The sequence below is a fragment of the Pimephales promelas genome, chromosome 23 (genome assembly GCF_988280905.1).
Source record: "Pimephales promelas chromosome 23, fPimPro1.hap1.1, whole genome shotgun sequence".
Classification (NCBI taxonomy): Eukaryota; Metazoa; Chordata; class Actinopteri; order Cypriniformes; family Leuciscidae; genus Pimephales; species Pimephales promelas.
In genome coordinates, this window is record NC_142791.1 from 25,149,381 (window position 1) to 25,169,239 (window position 19,859).

At 37.4% G+C, this 19,859-nt stretch overlaps 1 protein-coding gene and 1 long non-coding RNA gene across 3 annotated transcripts in view; one reads left to right on the forward strand and one right to left on the reverse strand.

The window, feature by feature from the left end:
• Nucleotides 1-19,859, forward strand: part of cntnap3 (contactin associated protein family member 3) — a 172,046-nt gene that overhangs the window by 68,943 nt on the left and 83,244 nt on the right. For both annotated transcript variants that reach the window (XM_089126433.1, XM_089126432.1), the window contains exons 4-5: nucleotides 720-867; nucleotides 9,086-9,289. In XM_089126433.1, coding sequence (XP_088982559.1) covers nucleotides 720-867; nucleotides 9,086-9,289 — 352 coding nt within the window. The remainder of the gene's footprint in view (nucleotides 1-719; nucleotides 868-9,085; nucleotides 9,290-19,859) is intronic.
• Nucleotides 1-19,859, reverse strand: part of LOC148969471 (uncharacterized) — a 364,565-nt gene that overhangs the window by 51,023 nt on the left and 293,683 nt on the right. The gene's annotated exons all lie outside the window — the stretch shown is intronic.

Sequence of the window (19,859 nt, forward strand, 5' to 3'; positions counted from 1 at the left end):
TATCGGTATCGGCCAAAATTTTCATATCGGTGCATGCATAGTTATTATTATAGAATATAAATGTGCGTATGCATGCATGCTCCAGGTAAGCCCTACGTTATGAGGAAAAAAATGTCTCCACAAAGATGACAATATCCAAAATCTGTGACTTTGTTGGGACATTTTTTGGTCCCCATGAGGAAAACCGCCTAGAAATAAGACTAAATTTTGTTTTTTGAAAATGCAGAAAGTTTTCTGTGATGGGTAGGTTTAGGGTTAGGGGATGCAATATACAATTTGTACAGTGTAAAAATTATTATGTCTATGGAAAGTCCCCATAAAACATGAAAACACAATGCATGTCCTTTGTAATAATGCATCTAATGTAAAAGAACCTCATAAGTTGACCACTGAGTTTAACCAGTTATGAGATCAGCATTTTTGATCAGGTTATTGCTAGTATGTGGATGTTACTGGACAAAAGTGCCTGTATTGATCTCATCTGTATTAATACAGAGCCTGAGTGGATATCTGCGCATTGACCCATGGCGATGTTGAATCGCTCCGGTCGCCACAGGGTCTTGCCTCGTGTTAAATAACTTAAGTTATAGACGGGTCTCGTCTCAGGATCAGGTTCAGGATCTCTATGATCCAATGGGAAAGACTGCATTAAGTCAAGTCAATGTCAAGCCACAAATATCGTGAAAGGTAATGAAACGCTGTTGTTCTTTTTATTTGAGGCTTTTTCTGGGAACTCCAACGCCGACAGTGTGGTGATGTACAAGCTCCAGCATCCCGTCATCGCTCAGTATCTCAGAATCCTGCCTCTGGACTGGAACCCCAACGGGAGGGTGGGACTGAGGCTGGAGGCGTACGGATGCCAGTACAGTACGTATTCAATTTACAGATCATTTTACATCTTTCATGTTATATGAAAAACAAAAAATTATAATTGATTTATTCCTTCATTTAATGATTTAAAATACTCATTAAAATATTCTATGTTACGACATGTATTTAACATTGTATTGGTAAATAAGTATTATTTATAAGTATTATTTCAAAATCTTCCATGTTATAAAATTTCTATATGAAGAGTTCAGATGCAAAAGCCTCTAAATGCCGTTTGAAATTTTCTTCTTTAATGATGATTTTTTATCAAACTTGTATATTTAAGTTCAGTAATTTCACTTAAATAACAAGTAATAGGTAATTATCATTGCCATTTAAGTGAATTCACTGAACTTAAATATACAAGCTTGATAAAAATCATCATTCTAGAAGAAAATTTCAAATGGCACTTAGAGGCTTTTGCATCTGAACTCTTCATATGTATTCTTATTCGTTTATTTTGGATAGCCCCTTGAGATTAGGGTTGGGTATCGTTTGAATTTGAACGATTCTGATTACGATTCCGATTCCTTGTTTCGATTCCGGTTCCTAACGATTCTCGATTCCGATTCTTTTAAGAGGCAGGGTCAAAAAAGTTTAGCTAACCTTGCTAACCAACGATCTTTCTGAAGGAAATACTCCTTCTGTCACAAATACTCCTTTTGTCACAAATTTTGCATTTTGCCGAGATTTCGTTATTTTTAGAAAAGTGAAGCCACACTTTGGACCGCCGACGTAAGCTACTCATGTTCGACTCGCGCGGTTATGCCAACACTTCCGGTAGACGCTTCTTCGTTGGTGTTGTTCAGCGGTTTCTTCTTCCGCTCGGCGGACTGTGAATATCGAAACTAGGAATCGAAATTTTAACTTTTGAACGATTCCGGGAAAAACGGAAAGTTAGTCCCGATTCCAATCGATACTCGATTCTCGATACCCAACCCTACTTGAGATGCACCTTCTCATTTTCAAGGGGGTCCTTTTAATCACTCATAACAACCCACACATGCTCAAAATAAGACAATACACTTTAACACTCGTCTGATTTCAAAGACTAAATGAAAGAAAACACAAAAACACAGAAAAACAAGAAAAAACAAACTCAACTAGACATTATTCACAGCGAAACCTTCTTCTTTCTTTAGGTTGGAGCCAATCCAATTTTTCATAGAGCGTGCAGTGATGTGTCATGAATGGATACCTTAAGACAAATCTACATATGGAATTAAATAAAAAATCTAGAGCTTCAAGAGAAGTAACACTTGATGTGTGTAAACCATATCTGCATAATCAATTAGCGGTAATAGTTGCTGCGCAATACGCTTTCTTGTACCAGTTGTGAAGCAATCAATTGAACAGTGCAACTGACACAAACATTGTTTAACTTTCTTAACTGTAGCTTCAATATGATCATTGAATAATAGCACAATATCTAGCCACAGACCCAGCTACATTTACAAGAGATCTTCCATCAATCATACAGATTTGTAATTCATTCATATTAACTTTAGATGGTCTCAGTTTAAACATCCATCCATCTTTTTCCGCTTAACCGGGCCCGGGTCGCGGGGGCAGCAGTCTAAGCAGAGATACTTCCCTCTCCCTAGACACTTCCTCCAGCTCTTCTGGGGGGATACCGAGGCGTTCCCAGGCCAGCCGGGAGACATAGTCCCTGCAGTGTGTCCTAGGTCTGCCCTGGGGTCTCCTCCCAGTGGGACAAGCCCAGAACACCTCCCTGGGAAGGCGTCCTGGAGGAATCCGCAACAGATGCCCGTGCCACCTCAGCTGACACTCAGCTGGCGGAGTTTCCATCGTCATCACCGGCGGCCATCTTGTCACAGATGTAAATGTATCACTGATGTAAAAAAATACTCTTATCTCGTTGAAATCTTGACGGATTTACAAACGGTTTGGTTTCTTACAAACGTTATTACGTGGCTATAATTCTGGATGATTATTTATTTATACACTTATTATTCATACGTATGCAGTGTCATAACTACATCTCTTCCGTTTATAACAAACCAGACTGTTTGAAAATCGGTAGAAAATTGAGCAAGTTACGGTGATTTAAAAAGTACACGCACCATTAAAACAATGTTACCAATAAGCAAGCTGCCTGTGACAAGATGGCCGCCAGGTGCTGACGTCGACCTCCATTGGCCAACAGCGATCCGCACCGATCCGTCTGTCAGTCTCCCGTTCCATCTTCCCTCACTCGTGAACAAAACCCCAAGATACTTAAACTCCTAGTATAAATGTGAACTAGTAAACTAGCTCACATTTAAAAACTAGTATAAATGTGTAGACTGATATTTTTATGTCTGGACTTTAATGTCTGGAAGGGAGTATGAATATATAAACTGACATTTCAGTATAAAAGGAGTAGTTCACTTTTAAAAACACTTTTGCTGATAGTTTACTCACCCCCATGTCATTCAAGATGTCCATGTCTTTCTTTCTTCAGTCGAAAAGAAATGAAGGTTTTTGATGAAAACATTCCAGGATTTTTCTTCATATAATGGACTTCAATGGGAACCAAACAGTTCAAGGTCCAAATGAGAGTTTCAGTGCAGCTTCAAAGGGCTTTAAACGACACCAGACGATGAATAAGGGTCTTATCAAGCGAAACGATCGGTCGTTTTATAAGCACAAATGCTTTTGCTTTTGACTCAAGTGTTACTACATGATCTAGTCATGATTTGTGCAACCGTTTGAGATTTTTGGTGAACTTTAGTATACTTTTAGAAAATGTCTTTAGTAACACTTGAGTAATTTCTAGTTAGTTCCAATGATCTTCACTTTATAATACGAATCCAAATTAGTAATTCCCACAGAAGTATCTAGTAACACTTTTATCTGTGAGCTATTACTTACTAATTCGTTAATAAGAGTTTCTTTTAGTTAATAGTAGTTATAGATTATTAATAAACTTTTTCAGTAGTTCTCTGGGAAGTATTAAAAAAATAAAGTTATTGATTAGTTAATAGTGAACTACCACTTTCGTCTGTGCGCTATTACTTACTAGTTCGTTAATCAGAGTTTCTTGTTAGTTAATAATAGTTACTAGATTGTTAATATTGTGTTACTCATTAGTTCTTGTGTAGTTATTCATTAACGAAGGAACCGTATTCTAAAGTGTTACCGATTTACTCACTAACATTGTTGTGGAAACACAATAAGAATGGAAGCTAACATATGGTATATATATCGTGCTGCAGTTCTGCCGCCTCAACTCGACTTACATTCACATCACATTTTAATGCAGCAAGAGTTACTGTACACTTACAGGACACCGCACTTATTCACAATCACAAAAGTTCATTATTTGCTCGTGCTTTAAAGCTTTGCCGGGTAAACATTTCATTGGCGTTCTAATGGACTTTTTCTGAGCGTTTACTGACTGTCAAACAGCACCAAACTGGATTTTTGTTGGACCCATCTGATAGCGATGGGGGGCCGAGACCGAGAGAGCTACATGGAAAAAATATGCACCAAACTAGCCACTTTGACATTTTGCTGTTTTCATGATTCCAAAAGTTGGGTGACCCTCCCCCTAGACGAAAAAAAGTTGGATGACCCTCCCCTCAACAAAGAATAAAAAGACATGACCCTCCCCTATTTTCCTCCGGTGGGCCTTTCCATAAACACCGAACGGTCCCTAACTCATATGTTGTCGTGTATTATGGCCCAAGAGCAGGCGAGCGCGTAGATGTGGGCGATATGGAAAAAATATCATATCACGATTTTTTTAGGAAAATCACGATCACGATTTTTTATCACGATTCTTTTTCAAGTTGGTTTTAATATTTTGCAAATGGCTGTTCATTACAGCCAAACTAATGTCCTTATGCTAAAAACAAAGCCTTAGGGCCGTTACATAGTCAACGCATCGGTACGCATACGCGTCCGCATGGCTATGCATCGCTACGCTTTGGCCGCCATTATGCGTCGATGCGTAGCCAAATGTGTCGTCCTAGTTTTTGATACGCGACGCACTGATGCACGCAATACTATGCGTTATCGGTGGGGGCGACATTGCAAGAATTGTACATTAATTCAAATATATCATGTTAACAGAAGAAGAAGGTTTGAATACAATGCGTGCGAGGAGGAATTAATATCATCCGCATGTATACGACAGTTCACCACAATTAGTACACTCAAATAAAATTGTGTTGGAAAATGCCTGGAGAGAGGTTGCAATCGCGATGGAAAGACAGAATCAGGTGAAAACGGACGGGAAAAGTGCCCGTGACAAATTTACCAGCCTGGTTATATGAATTAATGATTTATGGATATGAATTAATGAATTAAAATACCAAATTAGTTAAAATGTGTAATGGTTTTTACATAATTTAAATAATACCAAATAATAAAAAATGTGTAATGGTTTTCACATAATACCAAATAAGTTAAAATGTGTAAAGTGTTAAATAATAATAAAAACTCATGCTTCAAATCGAACTTTTATCAATTTATTTGTCAGTGCTACCCAATCGTAGCACACTGTATTGGTGGGGAAACACGCCAGCATCTGATAAAAAGTAATCAGCCAGCTGCTCCCTGACAAGTGCCGCTCTCCGGGAGGGTCTGCTGCTGCCGACCGAAAACCGTGGTCCGTCGACCATGTTCTGGTCCCCAACAACGTGCTGCCTCCACTCCACTCTCCAGGCTGGACCTCTCCGGTGTCAGGCGTCGCATCCACAAAGGTGGCGGGCATCTGGCACGTTCAGTGGATGCCAGAAAGTTGTGGAGAGCCACGCACGCCTTCACGAGCTTAATCGCTTTTTCAGGTTTGCAGTAAAAAAATCTACTACCCCCTGTTGCGTGACCGGTGTGTTGCATTTTACGCATCGCCCGTGACGCTTGCGTCTGCTTTAACACTATGAAAGGAAGCGCGTCGCTCGCGTCACTCGCGTTGCTTTCTCGCGTAGCTCGCGTTGACTATGTAACGGCCCTTAGGTAACAAAAGAAAAAAGAAAGCCACACGTTTAGGCCAGAGGCGAAGATAAAAATCTTTGTCATTATTTTCTTTGTTATTAAAAAAATAAGACAAGATAAACATTACACAAATTAATATTTATATTAAATAAATAGTGCTTTATTTTTTCAGATGCAGGTGTATAGCATTGAAGTAATTAAATGAACAAATATGAAATTAAAACACTACATAGACTTCACTGAATAAATTATTGATTCTTATTAAAGCTACTATTAAAGTTCTCAGTCAGTGAGTGATTTTCTCCTTGTGTTTGTTTGTTTTATTAACACTAAAGGGATAGTTCCCTCAAAAAATTTTAAATTGTCTTAATTTACTCTCTCAAGATGTTTTAAATCCGAATAAGTTTCTTTCTTCTGTTGAAAATAAAAGTTATTTTGAATAATGTGGGTAACCGAACAGTTGCTGGTCCCCTTATAGTTTTTTTTATAGGTTCTCTCCTGGAAGTTAATGGGGACCAGCAACTGTTTGGTTACCCACATTAAAAAAAAAAAAATGTCTTTTGTGTTCAGCACAAGAAAGAAATTAATACAGGTTTGGAACAATATTAGAGTGAGTAAATAATGACGGATTTTTTTTTTTTTTTTTTTTTTTTGTGAACTATCCCTTTAAAGATGAACTGAACTGAAAAATATCGACGTTGAAAACGCGTTGTTTATGACAATTAAAAGTAAATTACACTAAACATTTTTTAAAAATATATATTAATATAGCTTTTTTAAGCAACGCAAAATTGCGCTTGTTAGCGCTGGCAGTTCCGATGACGTCACTGGCATGGTAGGACCCGCGGAGCGCCGTAGACAACAGCTGTAGGTCCTGTATACACAGACGAAAATGAGCGCTTTTAACGGCATGGATTACGCATTTGAGCCCGTGAGGGACAGGCCGGTAGTGTCTAACTACCACCACATGGAGGACGATCAGTTTCAGGCTTCACTTGCAGTACAGGATCGTTTGGGGGAAAGTGACTGTGGGCGCGAGCGCTGTGGAGCATAGACACTGCACGGAGACGATCTGTTGCAGAGAGGTCAACATGGACATTTATTGATCGGCGAAAAATGCATCACCATGCACCGTTCATTTCGGATGCTGTTCGGTGAGAGAAACGTGTTGAAGGAGGCTATGCTGTCTCTAATGGATGTCCGAGCTGAGACGCTGGACCGCCCCATAAGTAGCAGGGTATTTTACGAATAGGTGACGGCTGGGCTAACTTGTTACACTTTTCTCAGATTGTTTAGATTAACAGCGTACTGGCAGTTCACTCTATGGGCGAGGGTGCATTTAGGAAGGAGAAAATCCCATCCTTTACAGTGAACTATACATCAGGGATCTTTTTCCCCTCAGCCGAATATCAAGGATTCGAGTAACGTTAACGTGATGCATTGAACTTGTAACTTGTGTAAATAAAACATTTCGTGCATTGTCAGACGTTTCATGTACTCATTGACGAAAGTACACATCTCTAAATAGTGTGTCGCTAAAAAATCTGTTTCCTCAGCCATGTCAGCTAGCCTCAGACTGTTTACAAGCTACGGCTGTTCTGCTGGTGCGGGTAGGCAACGGAGTGGCTTACCATGCCAGTGACGTAGTCGAACGTTGAAATCCAACATGGCGGCGCCCGTGTAACAAAAACAACACTTTCAATGTACCATTTTATCCCTTTTAACAAATTCTGCCATTTTAAAAATTGTACCAATGAGAATAAATAAAATACATCTGTTATATCACCTTTTCTCAAATTTCAGTTCAGTTCATCTTTAAGGACAAGCGGCAGTATTCCTGTCGCTTTTAGACCAGCACGCGACGCGTTTAATATAGACGCATATTACACCAGATATTCTCTCAAATGTTTGCTTTGACTTTAGACATAGCCTGTTTATGTACACATTGTGTGTATTTAACAGTATTAGCATAATAAAGCATAATTCAAAAAACTTTTTTGAATTGCAGTGTACCGTACCTATTCATTAACGTGTGATGTGTAGGCTACGTCGCGTTGTACAGTTGAGAGACGGAGGCGCCAGAACTGAACTGATAGAATGCACTGTAACACGATACTACGATATTTCTTCAAAAGCAGATCGTGGAGACATTTTAATCGTCCACGATTAAAAATCGTCATATCGCACACCCCTAGCGCGTCCTGTCCTCTCTCTATCAGTGTGCTGATATATGATTGTTCTCAGAGCTCCTGTGCGGCAGCTTTTGAATGAGGTGTATTGTCCCTGAAATCACACGGGGCAGAACGGCTTTAGCGTTTCTGCCATTGAGAGCTGTCAGCAAAGAGCCCGTCAACTTACACACACTGTTTATTTGCCTCAAGTGCATTAACACAGCATTTGGATTGTTTCCATGTTGGTAAATATAGCAGGCCATTAGGGATTGAGTGTTTTGTTTTTTTCCGCATCCCGTCACACAGATGTGTACTTCATCGAACAGATCCTGCAGGTACTGCCGATAAGTGTCAGCCGGTTGCATCATTTGTGTGGGGCTCAGGATTAAACTCTCTCTCCTCCACTTACAGCAGTGAAGGTGCTGAGCTGTCCCTGAATACATTACAAGTGCCAATAGACCTGTGATTATCATGCACAAAGTTGCATTCTTTGCGTCCGGGGTTCAAACAGATCAATGTCCTGAAGCGTCACCGAGTCGCAGTGTTTCACTCTGAACACACCGGAAACATCACACACAGAATATTTCTTTATTTATTTATTGTTCATAAATGTGTTATTGTTCATTTTTAATAGTTCATTATTTACTTCACTTTATTTAATTAGACAGTTCATTATTTAATTATTATAGTTTGTTTATGCATTTTTATTTCTTTATTATAGTTTGTTATCTAGTTTAATTTGTTTGATTGATTATTGTTTAGTTATTTATGCATTATACATTTATTTTTTAAATTGATTTATTTATTACTATTTGCTCATTGTAGTTTTATTTTAATTCATTGGTATTTGTGTATTTGTTCTATTTCATTATTTGTATGAGTTATTTTATTTTACCTTACTATTTATTTTTATTTACTAAAGTTTAGTTGTGTTGATTATTCTATTTTTTTAACTCATTATTTGTTTGTTTGTTTGCTTGCTTGTTCATTTATTTCATTACAATTCATCTACTAAATGAAGTGAAATCAGTTGTCATGAATCTGTCGTTTGAGTTATTTTCTGATATATCCGCACAGTTTATTTGCTCCTCGTGTGTTTTCAGGCTCTGACGTGGCCGGTTTTGATGGCAGTGGACACTTGCGCTACAGGCCGGATCCCGGTGCCAATCCCGCAGACAAAGACGTGTTATCCATGAACTTTAAAACCCTGCAGAACTCTGGGATGCTGGTTCATATGGAAGGACACAGCGGACACACACTCACTTTGGAGTTATTCAAAGGGAAACTCTTACTACTGCTTAGAAAAGGTACTAATATGCATGGAAAATATTCATGTTTTTTTGTTTTTTTTTTGTTACAAAATGTTTTTTTAAAGGGACCTGCTATGAATTTTTCCCATATTCTCCAGTTCCTCTCTTCCCAGTCTATCATTAACGCTCTGGGGTGCGTTTCCCAAAACAAATTTCCCATTGCCAACCATCTAAGTTGCTAACAGGTTAGCAATTATGGTTTTGGGAAACGCACCTCTGTTTAGTTCCCGTCTCTATGAAGCTCCTCCTTCTGAAAAGCACACTGTGCTCTGATTAGACGGCTGGATCAGTGTGTTGTGATTGGTCAAGCACTTTGAGTGTGTTTGTGAAATGTCCCGCCCCTTACCATAACCACCAGTTTACTAACTCACTCAACCAGGCCCCGCCCCTTTATTCTGCGTATCATTTATTTAAATGAGATATAGAGAAGAACTCCCGCTGGAGGGACTTTGTGCTTATATAAAGGCTACTGTATATATATATATATAAAACCTGGACATGTTATTCCAAGACACTTTAAAAAACAACATGTGACAATACCATGGTACTATTCAGCAATTTAAGTTTATTGTTAGTTAAATTCTCCAGCAGATTAACAGATGGCCTCTCTTACTAATGAATCAGGTTTGGGGTAAATTGAGAAGGCTTGTTCATAAGGTGTAAGACTGTAAGAGAAGCCCTCAGGTGTCGGACTGAGACTCAGTGTGTCGTGGGCAGCCAGCATGGCACAGATTCCCATGAGCCATCTGTGATCGCAGCGTTCGAGTGTCACTGCCAGCGCCACGGTCTCTATCTCCTCACACACACTGCTCAACTTGCAATGGCACAACATGCTTTCTGAACACATCTAATCGGTTCAAGGAATAATCTTACATCCAGACCGGTTTTCTGTGAGCTCACATCATTGCAGTTGAGTGGCAACTTATTTTTAGACATGCGACGAGATGTCATCTAGAGCCCGACACAGACCTGCGGGTAAACATGGCTGTCATTCAAGACCGGGGCTCTCATTTAAACACTTTACAATAACCTTAGTTAACTTGAACTAACAATGAACAATTCTTCTACAGCATTTATTAGTCTTGGTTGATGTTAATCTCAATACATATTTTAAGATCAACAGTTAATGTACTGTGAACATGAACAAAACTATAAATGAACAAAGCTAATAAATGCTTTAAGAATATATTGGTCATTGTTCATTTGTTAATGCATTAATGTTAAAAAAGAGACCTTTGTTGTAATTGACACAGGATATGTGTGTTATTTCACTGTCCAGAATTGACTTTTCATAGCTTGTCAGTCTTACTTCCTCACTTGATGTTTCTCCTCCTAATATGCCTTTTGATACACACTGTAGAAATGGCAACACTTTACAATAAAGTTCCAATTTGTGTAGTCGGGGAGGGATTGAACATGTAAAAATTACAATCTCTGTTAAAACAATAGCATTTGTATTTGAAATAAAGAAATAAACAAAAAAAGGGTTCCATTTTGTAACATTATTTAACTACATTTATTAAACTAAGAATAAAAAATAATCTAAAGCTTTTATTAATCTAAGTTCATATTAATTTCAACATTAGTAATACATTATTAAAAATCACCCATTGTATGTTCATATTATTTGAAGGTACAATATGTAAGAATTTTGTTTTAAAATAGCCCAAAACCACTTGGACAGTATTATATGTTTCTTTCAATTGTGTACTTCCATTATCCTAAATGTTTCCAAGAATTTGTAAATTCAGAGCAATTCACAATTTTAAAAAGGTCACTTGTGGCCTGTCAATGATGTAATATCCACGTTATCCCTGGTTTACTCTCGTACTGCCATAGTAACCATGGCAACTGTCTTACACCGTGTCCTAACTACACGCGACGCGATAAAATTCCAGCGACAGCAAGTGTGTCTGTCCACACTAGACGCGACGCGACTGTGAGACGCCACACGTCAATCAAAAATCACACCCGTTCAGAACAGCGTGAAAGCGCACTGCTGGCCCACACTCGCATTGGAAATGGGTAAGGACATAATCAAATCAAGAAATAACATTATTAAAAATCAAAACATTAAGAAATTATACTCATTGACAAATTTTGCTATGAAGTACAGTTGTATGTTTGCATAGAACGCTATATTATATGCTTTCAAAATCTGAGGTAAATTATCCGTTATCGCTTGTGGCACATTGACCTATTTTTAACTAAAACTAAATAATGTGTAGCCTACTCATAACCAGTGTAATTTCTTCATTCTGTCAGCCGCGACGTCGCAGAAATAGGAACCGTTTCTAAATTCGAAACTTCGCGTTTCGCCGTCGCGTCTGGTTAGGACAAAAACTCTGATTAAAGGGTTAGTTCACCCAAAAATGAAAATTAAGTCATTAATTACTCACCCCCATGCTGTACCAACCCCGTAAGACCTTCGTTCATCTTCGGAACACAAATAAAGATATTTTTGATTGAATCTGAGAGCTGGATCAGTCCTACATAGGCTTCCTAAGGGACTGGCTCTTGACGGCCCATAAAGTCATTAAAGAAAAGGTTTAAATATTGCATGTGCCTACAGCGGCTCAATTATAAGTTCATCAAGCGACGAGACTACTTTTTGTGCGAAAAAAAATAAATAACGACTTTATTCCACTATTCCATTACTTCCTAATGGGCGCATGCGCGAGAACTGAGACGAGGACGTTCTCATTCGTCTACTTCTTGTTACCGGCTGCTCCGCTTAGGAGTTTTACCGCCACCTACCGTATAAAATGATGATCCATATATAAGGCGCTCCGGATTATAAGGAACACTGTCGTTTTTTGAGAAGATTAAAGGCTTTTAAGTGCACCTTATAGTGCGGAAAATACGCAAATTGAAAAGCGTATGTACAGCGCGCATCTTCCTCTGCTTGTAAACAGAAAGTTTTGCACTTCCAGCTATATCAGCACATCATTTTATACGGTAGGTGGCGCTAATACTCCTAAGCGGTGAGCAGCCGGTAACAAGAAGTAGACGAATGAGAACGCCCTCGTCTCAGTTCTCGCGCATGCGCCCATAAGGAAGTAATGGAATAGTGAAATAAAGTCGTTATTTATGTTTTTTTCGCACAAAAAGTAGTCTCGTCACATGATAAACTTATAATTGAGCCGCTGTAGGCACATGGAATATTTAAACCTTTTCTTTAATGACTTTATGGGCCGTCAAGAGCCAGTCCCTTAGGCAGTCTATGTAGGACTGATCCAGCTCTCAGATTCAATCAAAAATATCTTTATTTGTGTTCCGAAGATGAACGAAGGTCTTACGGGGTTGGAACAGCATGGGGGTGAGTAATTAATGACTTAATTTTCATTTTTGGGTGAACTAACCCTTTAACATGAAAAAAATACCTTTTATCGCGTGTCGTGGCGTCGCGTGTAGTTAGGACACGTGTTACGTCTAGCGGCGCGCTCACGCTGTTGTTGTTTCGTTCAAACATTATGGACCACGACAAGCAGACGAAGATCAATATCAGGTCTTATAAACTGACCTGTGAGTAATAATTCTGCAGTTGGGTAGTTCGGTAGAATCAAATATCCTTATTCCTTTATATTCGCGGAATAAGATATTTGTCTCTGATTCGCAGTAGCGCCCTGCTTCAGACCACAGTCATGTTAAAAAACATCAATGTATTCACCACGCGTGCCACACAAGCCCACAAAAGTGAAGCCAAAACGTCTTGATCGCCCCCCTGTGACCGGTCCTAGTATAGGTCATAACCCCCGCCTCCCCATGTTATTCAATGGGACGTGAGACCACTAAACATTTAAAATACACTTCACACATCCTTTTTCCAATGATAGTTTCTGTCATTTACTGTAGTTTATATCACGCTGATGTAATTTCAAATTTGTTTTTAAAATAAGTTTGTATTTAGTTCGTTATTTGATGCTTTAAAGGGATAGTTCACTTTGAAATTAATTTTTGACATGTTTTAGCTTACCTCAAGGGCATCCAAGATGTAGGTGCCTTTGTTTCCGCAGTATTTTCAATTTTGACATTTTTCAGTCAAACCGTTGTCGTCTATCAGTCATACACTGGAGGCTAAGGGGGTCCACCAAAAAGCATGCACAGAGAAGTCAAAATTAAACATGATTTAATGACTCGTAAATGTAAGTACACATTGATGGCCTAAGACACGAAACGAGCGGTTTGTGTGAGAAAACCAACTGTATTTATATCTGAAACACCTATATTGCTTTTATTCCCCCGGTGTCGAAATCAGGCAAACATAAATGTCAGGCAACACGATTTCTGGCTGCATGTCAATATCCATGGATCACTGGATCTTTAGTAAGTTGTAAGGAACAGTATATTAAGTCCAACATTTAGTTTAAATTGATAAAATTGTTCGTTTTAGTCGCATTTTCGCAAAATCCAGTCACGCAGCAGATCTTTTGCCACTCAGTCAGGCTGAGGGGGGTTGTTCCGGCGGGAAAGTGACGTCAACGCATTCCCTCGAATGTTTGAGCTCATATTGAGATCTCTGCTTTTGCTGGCAGACTTTAGCATCCTTGTAAACCTGAGTACTCAAATACTGATCAATCTCAATACTTTTTTCTCCTTTTATATCGGTCTGTATTTGTAAAACTCACAGGCTGCATGTCTGTATAAATTTGACAATTACTCCTCTGTGTTTGATTGCAGCACTGGAGGAAGTGCAGTTTGGTCATATCGCAGCTTTACAGTGTCCTTAATGCTCAGTTGGGTCAGACCGGAGGAGTTTGACAGCCTCGCATCTGTAAATCTCGGCACATCCCGCTGCTGTCAGGCTTTTCCATCGTAAAGTAACTGAAGTCGAACTGCACACTCTGCTCTCTCGGCTTTCACCATAATTTCAAGCAAATCGAAGATGCCTGCCGTCATTTATTAGTGGTGTTTCTGAAAGTGCTAAAGTGGTCTCTCGGCCTCTCTCAGATAATGGCCCGACTCTGTTTGTCAAAAATACACATGGCACTCTGCCGTCGTCTGTCGTCCAACGATGGCCGTGCCTTTCTCTGTTTAAATGAGATTTACTGTGCCGAAAGGACATTGCATTCGCTCTGGATTGTTTTATAAGACATTAAAACGTTCCCGTTTTAGGAGCCGACGTTGAATATCAATCACTTCAGGCTGGAAATACCTGCATGTGTTAAGTTTGGAGGCTAGAAACTTAATAATGAATTTATAGATGACTAGAATGTGCAAATTTCTAAGTTTAATTACAATATTTGGATTGCCCTGCTCAATGTTGGTTACTTTAATTCAAACTTATATGCAGTTTCTTTGTGAAATTTCGGAGTGAATTTTTTTGCCCAGCTTTTTGAATTCATAAATCCCAATGTTTGAATTAGAGAAATTTAGACGTCTGCGTTAAAGTGGTCATTTAATGCAAAACAAATGTATAAATATTTCGACATGTTTCTTATAGGCCTTTTTAGTGGAAGTTATGTTACTGCTGGACCTTAAGATTGAATGTTTCTTTAATACATTTTTTCTTTGGTTTCATATTAGGGCTGGGTATTGAGACAAATTTCACAATTCGATTCGATTTCGATTCACAAGCTTGCAATTCGATTCGATTTCGATTACGATTCGATTCAATATCGATTATTTTGGATATCAGTTACAATAAATGGCCATTTTTCTCAAGGGAATCAAATCTCTTAACTAATGCTGTAAACTATGGGAGTCTAGTTGTAGCCTACTAGGCTTCGTTAGCCTAATATGAAGGTAATAATGAACTGTTTTGTAGCTATACAAACACTTAAATTACACTTTTATTTATTTTTATAATAAGAAGATTATATGAAATATAAACATTTAAATGGTGGCTGTCATAAAAACGTGCCAGATTTATTCAAATATGCATTAAATATTGAAGAACATTAAGATTATAATGCATATGTAATATAGTGTATATATTTAGCAAAATGCTCCTCTCGACGATACATGACATTGATTACAAGCTGTTTAACTGACGTCTTTCCACGGTTGAAACGCTGATTGAGCGAATCAATGTGACATGATACGGATTTCGATAAGTTGTACTCTGTTTTAACACACTTTTAGATGCTCATTCATGTTTATTTCGCACTGTGACTGGTATTATTAAGCCGGAAGAGAGATCAGCGCTGCTGCTTCTCTTGAGCTCCGCCAGAGCGATCTCACGCCACAGCGCCAAAACGCTATTTATGTTTTTGAATTTCTAAAGAAAATGGACGTAATTTGAAAATTGAGAATAGTATCAATAGTAACAAAGGACAAAGATTATTGAGATTTTTTGGATGCGCGCAGCCGCGATACAATGTCCCATTCATTCAAATGAAACAGGATGACTAATCGATTCTTGAGATTTAAGAATCGATATCGGTTCGTAAAAATGAGAATCGATTAATATCGAGAAAGCGATATTTATTACCCAGCCCTATTTCATTTCTTCTTTACTCACATTGTAAAAAATGATTTTTTGGTGAAGTGAATACTAGTGAAAAAACCCACTGTAATTTACTTGAAAAGGTTAGTTTAGGCAAGAATTTAAAAAAACTAAGTAAATTCCATATCAGTACTTAATTCAAGCAAGTAGAAATGAAAGTGCAAATATCAACTCAATAAAATTAAGTAAAAATTACTCAACTTTTCTGACACTGGGGTTCCCATCATGCACTGGACCTTGAATAATTAATGAGGCTCATTTTTCACTGGTTTCCAGCTGTATTTACACTGTTTTATCATTGATTTTTTTTGTCAGTATTAGTAAATTGCCTTTTTGTGACATTTCGAGTAAATTTTTTGCTCAAAATGACACATTCAAACACAAAAACGACCCATCAAATGTTACCGCCATTGTGTATTGTCTACCAAGTATTGAGGTGTTTGCATTCACATGATGCTTAACATCTGACATGATGTATATATAAATTACTTAGATGATCTAAGTTAAGCACATACTATAAATGACTAATAAAATTCAAGATTATTGTTTTAGTGAAAGGCAAAGGAAATCAATATTAATCAACCTTTTACTAGCAGAGTTAAAATTACTTATTTTTTGTAAAGTTTACTTAATTCCATATTCCAAGTAAATTTAACTTAAAGATTTTTAATTAAAGCTACTGATAAATATGTTTAGGTTTTTACTTGGCAAATCTTTGTAAATTTACGAGCATTTTCTGAGTGAGATTCTGAGTTTAGCAATGTTTTTTCAAGTAAATCCTACTCCAAAATTTTTACAGAAGCATGAAACTTTATGTAATCTCATTGCAAAGGTGAAACAGGTTGTTCTACACTGTATTTTCTCCTCTTGTGTTCGTCTATGATTGTACGTCTTACATTCTTCATGTCTGTATTATGAGTTTGACACTTTGCAGGTCCTCCCTAAATGTGAAGTACTCAAGTTGGGTCCCCGAACCGCCAGCTCTCAAAGAGCAAAGTTCCTAATAAACCGGCTGCTGTCTGTCATTTAATGTTAAAGGACTAGTTCACTTTTTTTTTAAAAACTTATAATTTATGTCATCCAAGATGTCCATGTCTTACTTTCTTCAGTCGAAAAGAAATGAAGGTTTTTGATGAAAACATTCCAGGATTTTTCTCCATATAATGGACTTCGATGGGGTCCAAACGGTTCAAGGTCCAAAAGAGAGTTTCATTGCAGCTTTAAACGACACCAGATGATGAATATGGGTCTTATCTAGCGAAACGATCGCTCATTTCAAAAATAAATAAAAAAGTTTAAGTTTTATAAGCACAAATGCTCACTTTGCTCTGTTCTATGATTCGTTCATTTTGATGAACGAGTTCGAACAGGAGAGTCACGAACGCCCATCAACAGAGAACAGAGCAAGGCGATCCTGGAATGTTTTCATCAAAAACCTTAATTTCTTTTGGACTGAAGAAAGAAGAACATGGACATCTTGGATGACATGGAGTTGAGTAAATTATCAGCATTTTTTTTTTTTTTTTAAAGTGAACTCCTTTAATCAAACAACTGAAGAAATTGAGAGAATCATTCACTGCTCTTCACTGAATAACTTTAAGAACCAATGTATCATAAATTAATACTGTAAAGATTATGCAGTTTGATTTTTCAATTCAATTTCTGTATTGTAGGCTATTATTTTTATCAGGCTAAATTGTTTATTTCATTTCTTGACAGTGAAACATTTGTGTGTTTTTTTATGAACACACTGGCACTGGCTCCTTAATAGTTTGCTTGTGGCCCCCAGACGTCTCGGACTGACACTGGTTTGACGATTAAACGTACTTATTGGATTTTCCATTTACGTTTGACTGGCATTTGTGAATGTGAATATGACAGCACAGTAGGTAGCAGCGATCACATCTCAGCAAGCTAGTGTGCTTTTTAGTCTGCAAGTTGAGATTTATATGTAGTCTGTTGACTTGGTTAGCTAAAGTTTGCAGCATTATATATTTGAAAGATTTTCAGAGGGTTGTTTCGGAAACATAGTGGATTCTTTTCGTCTCCATTGTCCTTGAAATGTTCTGACGTCCCAATCGAAATCCTAAAGTAACACTTTATAATAACTACACGCTAATAATCATTAGTTAAGCATGAGTAAACCATTAATTAATCATTCATAAAGCATTAATAGACATTAATAAGCAGTTCATAAATACAGCTATAAATGCTTTCTTCTTGATTTAAAAGCATATCTATAATTTGTTTAATAATTGTATTTTCATCCTTTATTAATGATCAATTTATCATTTCTAAATGAAGAATTGCATTTTTTATAAGCCAGTTATTTAAGAGTTTTCAGTGGTTCATACAATTACTTAGAGCGAGTAAGTAAATGATTAAAAAACTATTTAAATGTACATTCATACATCTTATCAATCAGACATATAGTGATGGTTACTTAGTGTGTTAATAAATGCTTTATTAACATGTATTAATGCTGTAATTAAGGATTAATTTGGGTAGTTATAAAGCATTTAGTAGTGGTCAGTTAACTATGTTCGTGAGCTCATCTAAAGTGAGGACTAGTCATGCCTTGTAAAGCATTTTTAAAGGCTGTTAAATATTTCTATGTTCTGTATCACTGCGTTGTGTTTGTTACATTTTACTGTTTAGAAGATTGACGAGTCTTTAAATCACCTTTATAAATGCTTTACAAAGCATGAATAATCCTCACTTTAGATTAGCTCACAAAAATAGTTAACTGACCACTACTAAATACTTTATAACTACCTGTATTTACTAAATTTACTTACACTTTCTAAGTGATCTTATGAATGACTGACAACTCTTAAACAACTGGTCTGTAAATAATGCTATACTTCATTTAGAAATTATTAATTTATCATTAACAAAGTATGAAAATAATTATTAAACGCATTATAGATATGCTTATAAATCAAGAAAAAAAGTATGTATAGCTATATTTATAAACTGCATATTAATGTCTATTAATGTTTTATAAATGATGAATTAACTGTTTACTCATGCTTAACTAATGATTAATAGCGTGCAGTTATTATAAAGTGGGGTAGCACCGATGGACTGAAATGCAGCATATCGAAAGACAAACTGTGCCAAAGGTCTGATAATCAGAAAGAGTCAGACGTGCTGAACAGGGTTTTTATGCGATGATGATGTTTTTTGATGCAGAGACAGATGTTAGTCGCTGGCAAACACTCGCTGCTGTCTGTGCCGAGTAATACATCTGCAAACGAGCTGTGACATGAAGATTTATGCCGCATATCCCAAACTATTTTATTTTGCTGGTAGTTTGCATTCATCAAAATGTCTGTTTGTGTTGTGCGCCAGTGCTTCATGTTTTGCCCCAAACTTTGTTAGGATTTATGTACAATGTTCTGATGGCATTGACCAATACTTCATAGTTCCATCATCCATCTGACAACCCTGAATATAGATATTTGTTGGAGAATTCTCCAACAACGGAGAATTTGAGGGAGTTTTTTGGACATTCATGAAAACTTATTCTAGTAGGTCAAGACAAAATCAAGACTTTGAAAAAGGGCAAAATAGGTGATGTTTTTACAATTTTGGTTCTTTGTTAGGTCGCTATTTGATGTCCAAAGTCAAAGCCTCAGGCAAAAAATGTCAAAAATTCAGGCTCACTTTTTTCAGGCTTTCACAGGATAGGCGTTTCTCAAATTTTCAATGTCAGATGATGACAGATTGAAAAAGTGTTGTCATGTTTTAATATTCCATGCGCCCGTGGCGTTAATTAGAGCCGCTCTTTAAACTCAAATATGAGTGTCACCGTCGTAAGAGCGAACAGGAGAGGTCAAGGCCGCATGCTTTCTAAAAGGAACAAAGATCATGAAATATTGAGCAGCGAAACACTAAATGTTAAATGACATCAGAGCATACAGCCGTCCTCGCATGTGGATAAAAACAAAGCAGAGCTTGTTTATATTCAGATGGTAACTGACCAGCGGCACGTCACTGTAACTCTGATGAATAATTGAAAGATGTGTTGTGTAATGTAAAACATTGAAGGGAGAACATGCAGGTTCTGTAGCTCCTCTGCTGTCCTTCTGTGGCACGTTTGTAAAGAAAGTTTTC